Source organism: Manis pentadactyla, chromosome 3, assembly GCF_030020395.1.
Source record: "Manis pentadactyla isolate mManPen7 chromosome 3, mManPen7.hap1, whole genome shotgun sequence".
Classification (NCBI taxonomy): domain Eukaryota; kingdom Metazoa; phylum Chordata; class Mammalia; order Pholidota; family Manidae; genus Manis; species Manis pentadactyla.
Window position 1 is genome coordinate 92,980,927 of NC_080021.1, and position 18,081 is coordinate 92,999,007.

The following is an 18,081-nucleotide window of genomic DNA, read 5'->3' on the forward strand; positions in this document are numbered from 1 at the left end:
TATAAGCTGGGTCATAGTAATTACAATTCCTCTCCTATGTGCTCTGAAACCATTCAGTTAGTAATTAATTCTAAAATCTTGCCAGAAATTGTTCTGTGTATTAATCTATCATGCATATTATCCACCTTATTCTCTATTTGAAATCACAATGCTTTTCTTTTCTCTCCTTTCTCACATTCAAAAACTCTGTCAGATCATCAATAGTAGTTAAGTAATGTTATGGCAAGGCCTCAGAACCTGGGACAGTGATTTTCTCCTGGCCACAGTATCTGAACTAATTTAGACTAATAGGAGTTCTGATTTTATCTCTAGCTCTTTCTGCTAGGGAAGATTTTTTGGCATAGTGCATGGCTGGCATTGTAGGTTGGAAACTACAAAAATAAAAGCCCCAAATGTACTCCAGTGTTTTCTCCAAGACAAATTTATTGAGCTCTGGGGTGGTGGTGGAGGCTTGGGGTCAGGACTAGAAGCCTCCAAGAAACAGAGTAAATGTCCAGAACTCTTTCAGTGCTCAGGCATGAGAGCCATTCTTGGTAGGAGACACTCTCCAGACCCCACTGCAGGGAATGGAGACACAGCATAACACATCAGGCTTGTTGGGGTAAGCAGACTGAATTGAAAGCACAGGAGGACTGAGGAAGCTGCATATTGCATGACAGGTAGAGAATACAGGGGACTGTACAGCAATAGTGGTCCCCAGTATGGCCAGGAGTTCCCTTTACTATCAACAAAATACTGGGATGTGAAAGTCCCACACATGTAAATGAGGGAGCTCATAGTCAAGCAATTCCCAAAGATGGCACAGAGCTGGGACTTGTTTGAGTTCTCCAAAAGAGTAAAGGATCTTTGTTAAACACCCATGCAAGTGGGTACAGACCCTAGAAGATTAACATTTTAAATTCTAGTGGAACTTCAAAAAAGGTTAAAAGAGGTAAGCTAATCAGACAATAATGAAGCTAAATACACACTAACCGAGTTTTAATACAAAAGAGAGCAGAAGAGAAAAAAGAAACAAGGAACAGATGAGACAAAGCATATTGACAATTACACTAGACATACATGGTTTAAATACTCCATTCAAAAGGCAGAGATATCCAGACTAGATAAAAGCAAACTTCCTTTATATGCTATCTACAAGAAACAGACAAATAATGCTGTCTCTATTCACAGATGACAAGTTATCAAGATCGAATTTTACAAAAACAATTTTTGAGACCAACATAATCAATAAGTGAACTTACTAAGCAAACAGAGTACAAAGTCAGTATTTAAAAGACTGCTGGCATGGTTATATATGTACCATTAAAGGGTAAGAATTTGAAATTTTGTGAACAGTAACATTTACTACTATATTAGGGACCATAAAATATTTAGGGGGAAATTTAAAAATATGTGCAAGATTTGAATTCTAAAATGTACAAAATATTGATGAGAGAAGCTAAGAATACCTAAATATATGGAGAGATCTATTCAAAAGTTTGGAAGACTCAGAACTGATTCCTTGTCAGTTCTTCCCAAAATATTTTTCCAAATTTATTGTAATCCTTCTAAAAACCCCAGCACAACTTTTTCAGAAATTGACAAACTGATGGATAGCAAAGGACTTAGAAGAGAAAAAACATTTTTATAAAGAAACCATTTGGAGGACTCAAGCAAGCTTAATATAGGCTCAAACAGAGACCAGAGAGAGACAGACACATTGAAGTCCAATTGCTTCTCTACAAAGGTGCTGAGGTAATGCAAAGACAAAGGGTATTTCTCAATAGCTTCTGTGATAACACTTGGGCATCTTTCATTCAAGGGAAGAAGCTCCCCAAGTCAAGTCCTGGCCCCTGACACTTGCCCTCCTCAAGCCAGTGCCAACAAGGCAGCAGGGCCCCCTGTCCCCATCCAGGCATCCCCCTGGATCCTTCAGTGGCCACCCTCCAGAGGAAGTCCATGATCCTTGGTATGTGGCCTCTTTATGATCCTCCATTGTGAGACTAATGTCTTGGCCTTCTTGACCTTGCTCTCTGTATTCCAACCATACTGAACCACTCGCACTTCCCCATACATGCTATGCAGCCCCAAACCCCACTCCAGAAAGGTTCCTCTGCCTGGCCTCAAATCTTCACCTGTCCTGCAGTGTGATGAGGCTCTCTGGGGACCACTGCCTCTTCAGCTTAATTTTTTATTTTGATATCACCCATAAGATCCTCAAACCCTTGGACTCCACTGGGGTTCTTGCTCTCAGAGGGTAAATCAGCAATCTTCACAGATTCTGAAACTCCTGAGTGGGTGCAAAGTGCATGGGGGTTGTAAAGAGAAAATCATTGACTTCGATAGCTGTTTTGATTAGGATACAACCAGGTCAAGAAAATCTATCGTATCGCACACTGGCTTACACCCCACAGAAGTGTTTTACCTCCAGAACAACAAGTGCAGAGTAAGGTGAATGCTGGGGCAACCCCGGAATGTCGGCTCTGCTCTCACTCCTCGGCTTTTCCTTGGGGTACTGGCATGGTCCTTGGGCTGGGTGAAGACAGGTTGGCCATACCAAACAGCACATCCCAAGATGTGTCCTGTCAAAGGAGAGGTGCCACCTGCTTTCAGAAGGGAGGAAAACTCTCCAAGATGCACCCCACCCCTGTGTTTCTGCTCACTTGTCATTGGCCAGGACAGGGTCACAGTCCCCTTCCAAGGGAAGTGGAACCAACGTGAGTGACCTACACAAACCATTTGGGGTGAAATGGGTGTTGGGAAGGCAAACACCTTGACCACTGAAATCACAATGAGAACATGATGGTCATTCGTTTAGACTTTCCTGCTCCACTTAGAGCTGCTTAGTGAGCTTTTAAAGCATGACACCTAGGCTTTACTACACAGCAAATGAATAAGCATGTCCAGTGAGTGTGTGGTCTCAAATTTAGACAAAAGTGTTCCCATAAATAAGAGCAGAGCAATTGCCTTGGCTGTGAAGGAGTGTGCCCTGAATGGTTGGTCCAAGGACAGGCTAAGAGGGGGAAATAGCCAGGGGCCCTCACCCAGCAGCAAATCTGTCTAGAGGACAAATGTAGGGAGAATGAGTGGCAGCTCTTCAATTTAATTTATTACTGAACCTAATTTTAGATTAAAACTGCTATGGAACAAAGAATGAAAAGAGAAGGACTCACTGACCACAATTCCTGATGCGGCAAGAAGTTGATTTAATCCATACGTGCAAAGAAAGCCTCAGAGTAAGTTGGGTATTGAAGGTGAAGCAGCCGTGAGTAGGAAACATGGAAGTAGTCACCTGGCGGGCTGCAGGCACACACAGAAACTCAGGAGTTGCGAACATCAAAAATCTGAAAAGCTTGAGTTGCCTGTGTGAACAAGGGTGATGTCTACGTGTCCTGGGAAGGACTGATAATCTAAGAAATGAACAGAGAGTACCAGGAGGTGGGTAAGGTCACAGGTCAAGTAGATACCAGCCTTAAAAGAACCATTTTTATTATGGGTCTTTCTACTTCATATCCAGGTGAACATCTAGAGTTTCAGCACTTAGTACCTGGTGCTCTAATGATTCCTACTTGAAAGACTGGGAAAGTAAGGCTTACTTGCCCCCAGTTAACCACAAAGGGAGTGTAGTGGACTGAATAATGGCCACAGAGATGGCACTGCCCTAACTCCTGAAACCCAGGGCTATGCCGCCTTGCTTGGCAAAAGGGACTTGGCAGATGGGATCAAAGATCATGGGGTGGCAGGATCTTCCTGAATTAGCTGGCTAGTGCCCGTGTCATCACAAAGTCCACAGGGCTGGGACATTGGAGGGTTACAGCCACAGAGAGGAGGGGAGGAAGCACAGACTTGGATAGAGTGCAGCTGCTTTGGAGAAGGAAGAGGAGTCCCCGAGTGAGGACAGGAGGTGGGCTCTGGAAGCTGGAAAAGGCAAGGACATGGATTTCCCTACACGCTCGAGAAGGAATGCAGGCCTGCCAACCTTTGATTTTAGCCCAGTGACCCGGATTTTTAACTTTTGGCTTCCTGAGCTGTTGTTCTAAGCCAGTTGGTGGTAATTTGTTATGACAGCCACAGGAAACTCAGACAGATGCAATTCCAGCCATTCTCCCTGCCCTCTCCTGCACCATTGATCTCCTCTCTCCACCAGTGTGCTCCTAAGAGCAGAGGCATGCTGCTATTCCTCCCATCCTAGAAAACCATCACGTGATTTCATTTTCTTCATTAGCAACTGCCTGATCCTGAGGTCCTCTTTGGAACAAGTTCTCTGAAAACTCTCTATGACCTGATTCTAGTTCCTCTCTCCCCACTTTCTTGAGCTTAGTCTATTCAGGTTCTGGCCTCCACTCCTCTATTAAATTGCCCTAAACCTTGCAAAGGTCCGTTGTCAGATCCAATGGTCAGTTTTCCCTCCTCATCTTGTCCTGTCAGAAGCATTTGACTCCTGATCCCTGAAACAGTCTCTTCATTTGCTGCCTGGGACAGAACAATCTCCCCTCTGCCTCCTGCAGCACCCGGCCTCCACTCAGCCTCCTTTGCAACCTCTTAATGACGGGCCCCTTCTTCTCTGTCCACACTCACTCTACCTAACCCCTGACCATCTACTTCCATGACCCTAAGTGGCAACTACATTCTGATGAATCACAAACACAACCCTTTGGTCTAAACCTCTCCTCTAACTGATGGCTTGTACATGTGGCATCTTCCCTTGGAGACTTAATGGGCATCCCAAACATGTTATAAAATTGGACTCAGCATCTTCCACAAAAATCTGTACCTCCCACCTCATCTTCACCTGAGAAAATGACAACTTCTTCCTTCCAGTTCTTTAACCAAAATGCCTGGTGTCAACTTCGAAACTTTTTTGTTCCTTTCCAAGAACTTCACAAGGTTAGAGCCATGTTGACTCTACTCTTCAAATAAATGCAAACTGTAACAACTTCTGACCACCGTGCCTCCTCATACTATATCCAAGCCAGCATCATTTCTCACCTGAATTTTGTAGAAACCCCTAAAATAGGGTTCTTTTCCCCCTTTTATTTCTCAACATAATACCCAGATTGATCCTTTCAAAACAAGTCAGCTCATGCAGTTCCTCTGCTAGAATCCAAAATATCATTCTCCATTTCTCCCAGCATCAAAGTCCTTTCAAAAACCTACATGGCACACACGCCCCACCATGGACTAACTGGACCTTATCTTCTACCTCCCTCACTCATTAAATAAGCGTGCCTTCCACTTTGCTGGAGGGAACCACTGTCACTGTATTCCAAGATGTTTGCTGAAAAACTTCTTGTAAAAATGGTGTGGAATGAAGGTCACAGTGTCTTTATCACATGTGCACAAATGTAAGGACTTGTGCAGAATTATCTCCTAATGGCACTTGCCCCTTTCTGACAGCTAAATACTCCTTATTTCATCCCCTCTTCTTCCTCTGCCAGACTATAACTCAACACATTTCTTATTTTAATTCTTGTCTATGTTATTTATTGATTAAACAAAGTCTGGCACATAGAGGAAGTTCAGTAGAATTTTGCTGAAAGAATAAATGAATGAATGGCAAAATATCCAGGAACTAATCAAAATGCCAAAACATAGGGAGATGACTAAGAAGTTAATAAATTAACAAGATGCCCGATTTACCACAAGCTAAATATAATACTGGAATTTTTAAATAATACTTGGTAGGTTGAGAAATACTTATGCTAACAAAAACAAACTTTAGTGTACTGGACTGAATATATATGTTGATGATTATTTCCATTTTCATGTATAAACACAAACACACATTTTTGTATAGGAAAATCATGAGGGAAATGTACTAACAGCTATGTACTTTTGTATGGGCTAATTTCAGGTTATCTTATACTCTAACCTTTCCCTTTATTGTCCAAACTTTCTGCAATTTGTATGTATTATTTTAATTATCAAGACAAACATCATCATTTTGAAATCTTTTTTATTTCATTTAAAGATATAAAGGCAAGCGCCTGAAACCACAGACACTGGTTTTCATCACCTCCAGCAGGTACAGAAATCGTGACCACACTCTGGAAGCAAGAAATTCTGGTAAAGCCCATGGTGTTCACTCATGGTCAATATTCTTCAGAAAATGGATACCAAGGGTGATGGGCAGCACTGAAAGAGAAAGCAGGACCTTAGCTCAGCAGCTCTGTCTCACTGCCCAAGAGAGGGTTTCTCTGAGGGAGCTTCAGGCCCTGCTCCAATCTCTGAGTGACAACCACGCCCTCGCGCCCGGAGCCCCGCCCACTCCCACGCCTCCAGGGCAAACTGCCCCTGCAGCCCATCCCCCACGTTCAGAGCAGCAGGGCCGCAGCAGGGCCGCAGCAGGGCGCCCACAGCCCCCAGGCACAGCTGATGCCACCACCCCATAAAAATAGGAATTTTACAATTGTGTTAGGATAAACCTGAATAGAATCTATACTGGATACATTATTACTCGGTCATTATTAATAAAATCCTTTCCTCCGGATGTTAAAAGAATGAGAGCTGAACCGTTTCCACAGGCCCTCGGAAGTGCAGTGGGCCGCAGGTACTGTGCCTACGGGTCTAACGGGAAAGCCACCTGAGGGCAAGTCACCCAGCGCAGGGGTAGGCCCACAGCAGCAGTGAATTCAGGGACGCAAGTGCTGGTGGGCCTGCTTCTGGTCCCGCTTGGGCCCCGCTCACCTTACTGTTGGGTCCCAGACGGGGCCCTGGAGTTGACCTCTGTTCTGAGGTCTGCAGGGAGCTCCTGTGTCGCTCCTACACCGGAGAGCAGGCCTGCCTCCCTGATTTCGGGAAGTTTGGTGCCTCTGACAAACTCCATGAGCCAGAAAACCAACTGTGAAAAACTCTAAAAACACTTACAATGGTAATTTAAAATATCGGAAATTTCTGTTGAGGCCGTCAATTGCTTTCATGTCTTCTGGAGTCAATTCAAAGTCAAAAACCTAAAAGGAAGGAGAGATCAGATGGCCTCTGCCTGGGAACCAGGGGCCTTGCCAGCTGGATGGAGACAGGGCCCATCTGCCTGCACTTTCCCACCCCTCTCCTCTGCTCCACTTCACAAAAGAGAGGCTTACGACTCATAACCCCACCCCTTTCCAAGTGAGGTGCTTGCAAAAGAAAAGGGAAAAAAAGCCTTTTTTTTCCCAAACGAAAGGACAGCTGGACAATCAGAAAAAAACATCTGACTTGACCAAACTTCTCTCAGGTTTCCGTCCCACTCCTAGAATTAGGGGCAGCCGTGAACTAAAGCCAGCGTGGAAGGAAGAGCTGTCCCTGTGAGTCTGCCCCATAACCTGGTGACCCCACAGGAAGCATTCCTCATCAGCCATCACCACCCCCACCATTCTCTTCCCAGATGAGCTTTCTCTTCCCACAATGAGAAAATCTTTCTGATTGACATCAGACACACTTGATGATGTTTCAGTTCTCCCTTTCGAATAAATTTTTCTTATTTACATTCAGATTTCTTCTTGTTTGACAATACACAGCCTCTAATGGAGAGTCCAGTAATAATACCAAGGCAGACAGAATATTGGTAAGAAAAACAAAAGCAAGAAACTCAGTATTTCATCCAGGGGACAATTTCATGGAAATTCAGTGCTTTCATCTGTTATCTATGTGTCTATGTGTCATTCATCTTAAAATATACCTCATTGCCATGGGGATATGGATTAACATGTTGAGTTGAATGGAAAAATAAAATGGGATTTTTTTTCTTGTTGGTTAAACAATGAAATTTAGATTTGCCTATCAGGTATTTCCATAAATTGAAGAACTCAAACTACACTTGAAGGTATGGGAGCAACTGGATCATAAATGATATACCCTAAATATCTTCTTTTGCAAATGTTAAACTCATGATGAAATTTTAGCATCATCCTAAAATGGGTAGCACTGATGTAGTTTCTCACCTTTCTCTTGAGGTTCATGACAAAGCTGAAGACCCTCATTTATCTAAGGGACTTGGGGATATATGGAGAGGGTTAGGGGGAACACATCCATTTATTTGCTAATTAGGCCAGTCTACAAACTTGTATCTAGCCTGCTACCTGACGGAAGCTCCGCTGCAGAAAGGTGCTGAGAGCTGACCTGGGGGAGGCACATGTAGGGGTTGAGTCCAAAAAGAAAACTGACACAGAAACACGCCATATAGGCTAACCAGGCCAACACAGCCTCCCTAACAGAGCCATGCCAAGTGTTATGGGTTCCCGGATGGTTTAGCATAGCAGCTAATCCCATTTGGGTTTGATACTGAAATACAAACACGGGCTCCTCAGGCAGAGGAGGTAAGGAGAGGAATGAGGGTTTTCAAAGGTCTTTACCGCACAGATGGACTCCCTGAACCAATGAAAAAACAGAGAGGAAAACTGTTCAGTGTCACACAAGGACATGGCAAGGTCACAACCAGGATCCATAAAACCTAGGACCCTAAGGCTAGTGCTCTCTTCTTCCTCTGCCCCCGTGGCACCCTGGGAGAGGTGAGTGGGATGAAGGGATGTGGGTGTGTGCTGCAAGGAGAGACAGATGGCCCCCATTCAGCACTCCATCCCCACTGGGAGGTACTGTCGGCCTATACCTGGAAGTTGTCTTTGATTCTCTTCTCATTGAAGCTCTTGGCCAGGACCACCACCCCCCGCTGCAGCTGGTAGCGCATGGCGACCTGGCCTGGGTTTCTGTTGTGTTTCTTGGCAATTTCCTTCAAGACTGGATCCTCCAAGAGCAGCGGGCTGTCCCCTTGCACCCTGAGAAAAGCAAACACACACAGACTGAGGGTGTAGGACTAGAACTAGAGTGTTGACACACCCTTTATCCCAAATTCCCTAGACAATTGAAAGAAGTAGCTATATGTTGTTGGTATGATTAAAAGAGTTTCATGAAGATTCACACAGATTCATTCATAATTGTGCCAAACTGAAAACAACCAATTTTCCATCAACATGTAAATCAAAAGAAAAACTGGGCTGTGTCCACACAATGGAATATTACTCAGCAATAAACAGGAATGAGCTAGACAATTGCAGCAGCATGGCTCCATCAACACAGAAAGAAGTGAGCCAGAGAAGCCAGACAGAAAAGCAAACATGCTCTATGCCTTCTCTTAAACATGAGGAAGGTGCTGAGACACACTCAACTCATCAGAGTTGAAAACAGAAATCAGAGAAACGGTGAGGAAGAATTATCTGGGAAGGACATCAAACGATTCTTAGGGGAAGTATAAGGATTCTGTATCTCAAAGGGGCATAGGTTATAGCACATCCATCTTTCAAAAAGTTATACAGTTAAGAATTAGGTGAAAAGCTGTATAAATGTTGCCATAATACCACATTTGAAGATAACGTTTGGAGTGGGGTTTGCATGTATGGTGAACAAGAATGAGTGAATGTTGAGATGGTGGAAGCTCAGAGAAGGCTCATGGGAATTCACTACATGACTATGTCTGTGATTTTATGTTTGAACCATTCTGTAAGAATGAATTAAAATTTAATTTAAGAAATGTCTTGTCACCAGTAGAGTTGCTGACACAGCTCAGCTCTGACACTCTCATTACCACTTTGGGTCTCTTTGGGATCCCAGCACACTGTAGGCAACTAGAACGATGTCCTTAGATTTGCAAAATTCCAGGAGTTTGCTCTGGTTGAGGTAAGGGTGACATTCCACCTGTAAATGTCAAGACCGACAGGTATCAGAGTACATGAGCCAGTTACATTTAATTTGAGAAGTGCTTTGAAGAAATATCTAACACTACAGTAATACATGTACTCTATCATCCACATTGGTAATCTTTCCCAGGCGCCTTCTGAAATGCTTTCATGTGTTATCAGTTTTAAAGGATATAAAACTATTTTCTTTTAATTTTTTTATTAGTGTCTAAAATGATTAAAGACTCTTCTGCCTGTGTTGTTGTCTCTAAATGCCTTTACCCACTGAGAGAAGCCGAGATTCTTTAGGAAGGCAGCTGATTCCATGTCTGAGCAATAATGCCATGAATTGAGCCTAGAGCATCTAACACTTTAGAAAGCAAAGCAGAAAGGGAAACCTCTGAGGCACATCAAAGACTGGGGAGCTCACTTGAAGAGGCTCCTACTGACCATAAAGGGGACAAAGAGACCTTCAATAGGAAAAGTAACTACACTGGGTGGGAAATATTCTATTTGCTAGAATTCATGAGTTCACAATGACACATTCATGTGGATGAAGCATGTGGATCTAACCTCCAAATTACAGAAAGTTCAAAACATGGTCACGTCAAACTGTATCACAGGGTCAATTGATAAAACCAATTGTGCAGAACAATTTTAAAAAGAAAAAAGCTAAGTTTCTTTCACAAATAAACTGAGTGAAAGAGACAGAGAAGGAGGGGGAGGAGGGAGGCAGGGAACGAAGGAAGGGACAGGGATATATTTCAACATATTTTGAATTATTCTCCACTAATAATTCCTGGTCATAAAATACTACACAAAAATACAACTATGTGAATGGTTTCTTGCATGATTTTCAAACTGTTTTACAAAAGGGCCATACAACTATACAATATCACAGCTCAACATCTACAATATCACAGATCCGCAGCATATGGAGTTACATTAAAAAAGTATTTCTGGTATGATTTGCCCATTTGCCCGCTCCCCACGCCTGTGCTTTCTCTGCACCTGCTCCAGCGGGACTTCCCATAAGGCGGTGGAGGCAGGTCCATGTCCACTGCATCCCTGGGGGATGGGCTGCTCCTCAGCGGGCCCCACCCCCGGCTCCCTAAACCGCTTCTGCCCTCTCCTCTGGCTGTCCGCTCACCACACTCTCCTCTTTTCCTCCCTCCTGCCTGGAAACTCGTCTTCAATCCCCAAACCAGTGCCTCCCTGCCTGATCCTTACATGTTGACATCCTGCCCTCCTCCTGTTCATTCTGTGACCTTTCTCGGGGGAGCTAACCCGTTCTGTGAGTTTCATTACCACCCATAAACCTACACCTCCAAAATCTGCCCCTCTAAGCCTGACAGCCTTCCTGAGCGCCAGATCAGTCTGGCCATGTGCCCATTCAGCTCATGCCCTCAGGTGGCTCACAGGAACCTCCAGCCCACATGCGAGTCATGGATACATAGTCTTCCCACCCCACTCAACCTTCCTTCTTTGGCACTTCCTGCTGCAGTGAAGGAACAGTCATCTGTACTGTCCACATAATGAAGTAACAGGGGTTGTTACTTAAGGAAGGTGTGCAGAGCACACAGTAAGGAGTCCACAGTGGGCTGGGCGCTCACCTGGTTGCATACGGGCTTGTACTTGAGGCCTGGCTTGTTCAGGATCATGTCCAGCTGTTTGTGATTGAAATTGGACACCCCGATGGACTTAGTTAAACCTGCATCTTTGCACTTCTCCAGGGCCTGGGGAGGAAGGAAATGGGTGGCAGACCCCTAATGTATGTTAGCCCTTTCATTTGACATGGAACTTTTTTAAAGATGGAAATGTTTTAAAAATAATATGACAATTTCAACCCAACAGTTTTATCACCTTAGTATATTATTTCCTCATCTACTTTATTGCTATGTACATACATTGTGTTTCTTGGAGTCTGTTGCATGCATAGCCAGGATGATAAGTAAATACTGAGATGCTTTAAATGTCCCCCTGGCCTCCCACCCTCATCCATGTGCCTATTTCACTGTTAAGCAGGAATAGTTCTTTAACAAATGGTATCATAGTCAAGGCCAAAAAGAAACTCCCACTAGGAGAGGGTCCTTGTGCTTCTTTCCTAGAATGGTGAAGGAGTCTCTGGGATGGCATACACAGAGCAGGCTTCTGCCTTCCCTTAAGTCACATAGCAGCTCTTCCCACACCATGGGGGTGCTAATCTGTCCCACGTAGATCTCTAGCTCCTTTCAAATTTGTCTTCTGAGCATCCCCCTTAGACGGAGACAGGCTCAGCCTGATCAGAGGGGCAAAGAAACTCCTACTGAGACCCAGACAAATTGAGATTAAATTAGACCTTGTTCATCCTTGCTTCGCAGATGACAGCACTGAGGTACAGAGGAGCCCAGCAGGAGGCTGAGGGCAGACTGAGGCACCGCAGCTCCCTTCCTCTGACCCCTACCCACTGTGTTCTGCCTGTTTGCATGGCGTCTCCTGGTGTCAGGACCAGTACTTACCACCCATGTGTCCCGCAGGTCCACTGTTTCTAAAATAATTTCCCCTCTGTCATCCTTTGGCATAAGCTCCTCCCCAGGCTGGAATACAGACAGAACAGAGGATGAAGAAGGGTTTGTCTCACTCCTGGGGCTGAAGGCGCTTGGTCAGGCCACCTGCACGATGCTGTGGCTACTAATCAGACAGAGAGGGAGTGTATAAGAGAAGACAGGGGGCAAAGAGCCCAGAATCATCTAAGAATAGGGAGCAAACATCTCTGCACCTTCCCACCTACACACCCCTAAACCTCACTGAGAGTGGCTCTCCTGCTGTTGGAAGCGATCGTCCTTCACAAGCACAGCCTGGTGTGGATGATAGGACACAGCGTTACTACTACACAACATGTTTTTGATTCCATTTACAAGGTAAATCAACTCAGAGTTAGTGAGGGTAAGAGACATGTCATCCAACATCCCCTGGAATGAGAGTTTGGATCAGTGAAGCCCAGCAGGGCCCAGTTGTGGGATATGGACCATTCCAGGAAGCCTCATCTTGTCTGGGCTGAGAGGTCCGAGAGCAGGTGGGATTTCCTATTTTACCTCAGCTGTCTGCCCTAACTCCTCACCCTCGAGGACACTAATCCTAAAGGCCTTACAGACAGCACCTCACTGCCACCTGCACACTGGTCTCCCCGACTCTTTGAGGCAGAGACTAGGAGGTCACTGAGTTTAACTCAGTCTGAAGGCCATGCATGAGGACAAAATGTTCTCAGTGGGTGGTGACATAACTCTCATGGAATGTGTAATCACTTAGCACTTCCATCTACCACACTAAGTCCCATCTCTCTTAGGAAGGCCCCCAGGAAGTCTAGACAGAATGAGATAAAAGAGGTGCAACACCACTGTTGAAATAGTCTTGGAAACTGGAACGCAAACCCAAACCTGACCTTCATGGCAACAGGTATGTGGATAATGAAGAGGTCTACATAGTCCAGCTGAAGCTTCTTCAGCGATCTTTCCAAGGCTGGTCGGACCAACTCTGGTCGGAAGAAAGTAGCCCAAAGCTGCAGTGACCGAGAGAAATAAAAATGGTTTGTGATCTCCCACATCTGGGGACTAATATTAAACATCACAGTTAGAAGATGGAGCGTAACAATCTACTGTCTAAAGATCAGAAGCAGTGAGCTGCCTGGCTGCTCCTAGTGTCTGTCACGCCCTTAACTGGCACTAGCATTTATCTGAGTGACCCGAAGGAAATGAAATGAAAGATGGGCAGGAAAAGCAGCCTAAGAGATTCAAAGTCATCTCTGAAAGGAGTCAAGGCAGGTCGGGCCAGGCCAAAGGGCTCTGCAGTCCTACTGTGCACACCTGCAAACAGTCCTGCTGAGGGGCCACTGTCTAAAGACAAGTAAGCCCTGATCATATGCACACAGATCATTCTGTAGAGAACATTTTACACTGGAGCAGGGTTTCCACCTAAGAAACTTTACAAATGTCAGTACACCCAATGCTGAACTTGGAAAAGTGTTTCCTAGTCTAGCTCCCTTTCCTGAATAATGTGTCCACCACACTTGCCTCTATCCTGAGGGGTCTGCTGAGGAATCAAAGGAGTGGCTGCATCTCCAGCCATTTGGTCAGTCTGTCTAACACATGTGGAAGGTAAGGGGAACAATTCGTTTTGACATATGAATGCTGACTGCTATTCAGATGCCTCCAATCAAAGCAAACCTTTGCTGTTTTCTGTTCTTCTACAAGGGGCCTCACAGCATTAGGAGACAAAGAGGCTATTCACACCAAGACCAAAGTTGCTGTTTTTCCAAAATAACATATCCAGCCTTCCAGCCCCCCTTGGTATCCCCCACACTTGGCACCTTGGTGGTGTAGAATAAGTCCTCTCTCTTCACCCTGCCATCAGCAATCTTCTCTCGAAGGGCCTGGCCCACCTCCTCCTCATTTTGATAGACATAGGCTGCGTCAAAATGGCGGTAACCTACATCAATAGCCACTTTGGTGGCTTCCCTAGCCCTGCTCTTAGGAACCTGTAAGATAAAAAGTAGGAGGGTTGGTAAGCAGCCCTATTCACACAGAAGCAGTTTATTTCCTTAACAGCATTTCCCAAGCTCTTACTGTGGGTCTCCTAGTGCCCTGGTTGGTGGTTGTGGCCTGGGAACCAAACCTGTACTCTGGGAGCACAGGCTACACTCCACACGGGAATGAGTTGGTGACCTGGGCCTCACCAGGGAACCTGGAAGCTCAAGGTTCAATCAGTAAAGAATTCCTTGTAAGGAAGTAGCTAACAGGAAATCTTCTGTCACTTGGGGAAAGCTTCTAAAGGCATAGATGGGGATGAAGATGGAGGTGAAGGTGGTGTGGAGGTGACATACATGGAAAAAGAGAGATCAGAGCATCTGTTTTTGGCTTAAAATGGGAAATGAGTCCAAACACCATGCTCCATCCAGTGTCCACCCAACTGGGCTCTTTAATTCATCTTAAAGTCATTCTTGATTGATTTCTATCCTTCTTTCCCCAGGTGATCTCATGTAACACTTATACAACAAGCATTAATTAAGTGCCTCCTGTGTGCCTGACATTGCTAGGCCCTGAGGCCCTGGGAATCTGACCATTAGCAGTGGCCTGTGTCTCCAGAAGAGGCACCCCCTGTGCTGAGGTGTAATGGCGGGTATGAGGGGGATTACGTCATTGCAAGGAGACTGGCAGCCACTCGCTGTTTATAGCTCATGTCCCACCTCTACCAAGATGGAGTGTCCTGCTGTCTATCATTTATCCAGACAATCCCTCCCAATAACCCAGAGCTGCCCCTGCCTCACCGTGAGACCATAGCTGGGCACTCTATGTGCACTGCAGTCACCATGTGGACATATGGGTAATACATTTGGCGAGAAGCCCAATTCCATCTCCATTGCTACTCTCTGCCCCTATGTCTTCCTTTGCAAACACCCAATGCTTGCAGGAATACTGCCTTCTTCTCAGACAAAGGTTTCCGTGATAGAAAAAAAACCTCCTGCAACAACACTGAGGGCAAAGCTGCTACCACGTGGTCCTGTGGGGGGGTCCTTTCTTCCTGGGCCCTCTGCCTACCAGTCATTTCTAGCAGAGGGCAGAGCGGCTCTGCCTCAGGCGGCTGGCAAGTCTGGGAAGAGCAGCTGGAGCTTGGATTGTAAACACAAAAGAAGGAAGCACATGGCCAATACTCACCCGGGGCAGTTGTCCTACAATTAAAGGTAAGTCAGGCCAAGTGCCCAACATACATGGTGAGCATCCAGTATACTTTCAGTAACCAAAATAATAATAATAATAAAGATAATCCACCCTCAAAAAGATCTCCTCTGACTCTGCAGCGTCATTAGCTTGTTTCACTCAGTGAAAAAGAGAACTTGTGAAACAGAGGCCCATATGGGTCCTTCCATGTCACCCAGGGTGTCCCAGGCTTAGGCTCACATGACCACCCTTCCATGGCTCTTTGCCTTCAACCCTCCAGCTGCCTGGCTTCTACTTACTTCCTCAGAGGCAAGGGTGCCCAATCCGAGCACCGGCATGGAGTGCCCATCGTTAAGCTTCACAGAACGACTGCGCTTGAGGTCCATCACTGTCCCCGGGCCTGGCCGCTCTGCCTTCTCCCTTTCGTGACTGAGAGCCAAGGAGGAGTCATGACTCCAGCTTTTCTTGTTTATATGCAGTGCAATGAGAGGTGGGGCTGGGATCCTAGCCACCAGGGATTGTAATCAGCCTACTCACTTCCTTGTAATTCTTTCATGTCCCTGCAGGCATATCTCACAGAAGGCCCAACAGAAATTTCATGTGTGTAATCGGACTTTGAATTTTCTCTTCAGCGTTGCTTGCCCTTAACTCTAAGTTTAATAAAAATTACCTTGCCAATTTGTCCCTGATAATGATATATTTACTTCACATAATGCAAAATAATCATTAGGCTGGTCATTTTGAAAGTCACTGTACCTCAGGAATTTAAGATCCTCACCCTTCATTTGGTCCAAAATAACCACCAAAAAAGATGTTATTCAGAGTTCCTTGAACAGAGCTCCATGCCTGGTCCTGAGCACACATGTAACAAACTTCCTAGGGAATTTCATTATCCTTTTCCCTGGATCAGACCTCATTTCACCTTTGGATTCTCTGTCTTATTTCTCTGAATTTTTCTGTCAGCAAAACAGTTGTCTGAGCCCAGGACGCCTTTGTGTAGTTTGGCCGCGTATCAGCTGCCGCCTCCTCCTGGAACAGCCTCCTTGATATCCCCTCGTTCCCATCAGCCTCATGAACGCCTAGTGACCCTAATGCCAGGCGCCCTGCCCACATCCTACACAAGGGCCTCTGCGACCTCGCCGGGTGGGCTGAATCACTCTGTCCCCTGCACCCACATTATTCTGGCTTCTATGAATTCAGTCCAACAAGCCGTGTTAGTGAAGTTACACTCTCACTGGTAAGGAACCCTGCTAGACAAACCCCTACATAGGTATTTTGTTTACTTTCCCTGTTACACTGTTTCCCCCTTCTTGGATTTGTGCACTTGGTACTTGAGAGCCAACCCCAGACTGTGGCATTGGATTTTACCTTATTATTTCCAACCCATCCCTCTGGCTGCTCAAGGTGAATTCCTCCTGATTCTGTTACTCCAGGGATTTAGTATTTGCCCCAACATTGCGTCAGCTACAAAATCGATTAGCACACCCTTTATAGCTTCATTGTTAAAATTAAGGCTAAGTTCTGGGTCAAGGTCACAAGAAAACTATCTGAGTTGATGTTAACAGCCTTAAACACATCATTCAACCGTTACAAATCCGTCTAACACCCCTTGCAGTATTTACCTGTAGTTTGCACTAAATGCTCTGTTGAAGTGCAGAGACATTGTTTCTTCCTTCTCTCCTGACTCAGCAGCCTAGGAATGTTATCAGTAAAAGAGACACTACTTCTTGTGTAAGTCATATCAGGGTATCATACTCCCTGCTTCTCTTTTAGGAGCTCTCATAAAACCGGCATTTAAACACTAGCACTAGCCTAAAACATTTCAAGATTTTTATCATGCCTTCGAGCATATGATTTTCAAACCCCATCTTCCCTTTGTAATCAAAAAAGATGATTATCCTTTGTTTCACACACCTCTCCTGTTTTCTAAGATTTCACAAAGGCTTCCAGTGGGACAGGATGCTCTCAGGGAGGATGGGGTCTATCAGAGAAGTAGGTGCACATGACAAAATGGCTCCAGTGGTCCCAGCTTCCAGGGAGCCATGCCTTTGTTTAATTTCCTCTCCTTGAGTGTGTCTAGTACTTGGGACTTACTTTTAAGTAAGGTACAGGAATACCATTTCCATTATTAGGTTAAATGAGATTGTGACTTCCACAATCTCTAATTTGCTAATAAATTTATTGTCTTCTCAGCCTGCATATCTGGATAAAATAAATAGCCATGTTGGAAGGTCCCACATGGCAAGGAGTTGAGGTTATCCTTTGGCCACCAGCTAGAAAGGAACTGAAGCCTTCATTCCACTAGCTCACAAGGACATGAATTTTGTCAATCACCATGTGAACTTGAAATCACATTCTTCCCTGGGATTGAACCTACAGACCAAACCCTGGCTGTGACTGACATCTTGATAACAACTCATTTGAATGATCTAAGCAAAGGATCTGGCTCAGCTGAGCCATGCCGCATAACAAATCACTCCATACTTAGAAGCTTGACACTAACACAGGGGGACAAGTTTAGTGACAATTATAATTTACGTGATACAGAAGAACATACAGAATCCTAGGAGAATTTGTTGGGTGCAGCTATCTGAGCCTGAATGTGTCAGAGAAGCTTCTGCAGTAATGTTTGTGTAGTTTTATGGCAATCTCTGAATATCCAAGAATTGTGTGAAAGTGTATTTCATTCAACAATACTTATTGAGTAGCTATAATGTGCATGTTATGGTTGTGGGCACAATGAACAAAAGACAAAACACTTC

The 18,081-nt window shown here is 45.0% G+C and overlaps 1 protein-coding gene across 2 annotated transcripts; it reads right to left on the bottom strand.

Annotated features, from left to right (window-relative positions):
* Nucleotides 1–5,918: 5,918 nt before the first annotated feature.
* On the bottom strand, nt 5,919–15,775 carry LOC130678854 (aldo-keto reductase family 1 member C15-like). Of its 2 annotated transcripts, XM_057498113.1 has the most exons (9): nt 15,619–15,775; nt 13,972–14,139; nt 13,048–13,164; nt 12,125–12,202; nt 11,240–11,362; nt 9,536–9,645; nt 8,564–8,729; nt 6,847–6,929; nt 5,919–6,114 (listed from the first exon to the last, which is right to left on the bottom strand). In XM_057498113.1, exons 1-9 carry the CDS (start codon nt 15,703–15,705, stop codon nt 6,072–6,074), a joined length of 975 nt encoding a protein of 324 aa, XP_057354096.1. In that variant the 5' UTR covers nt 15,706–15,775; the 3' UTR covers nt 5,919–6,071. The 2 variants fall into 2 exon arrangements, with proteins under 2 accessions (XP_057354096.1, XP_057354097.1); XM_057498114.1 differs by lacking the exon at nt 13,972–14,139 and having other exon boundaries at nt 15,619–15,771.
* Nucleotides 15,776–18,081: the final 2,306 nt, after the last annotated feature.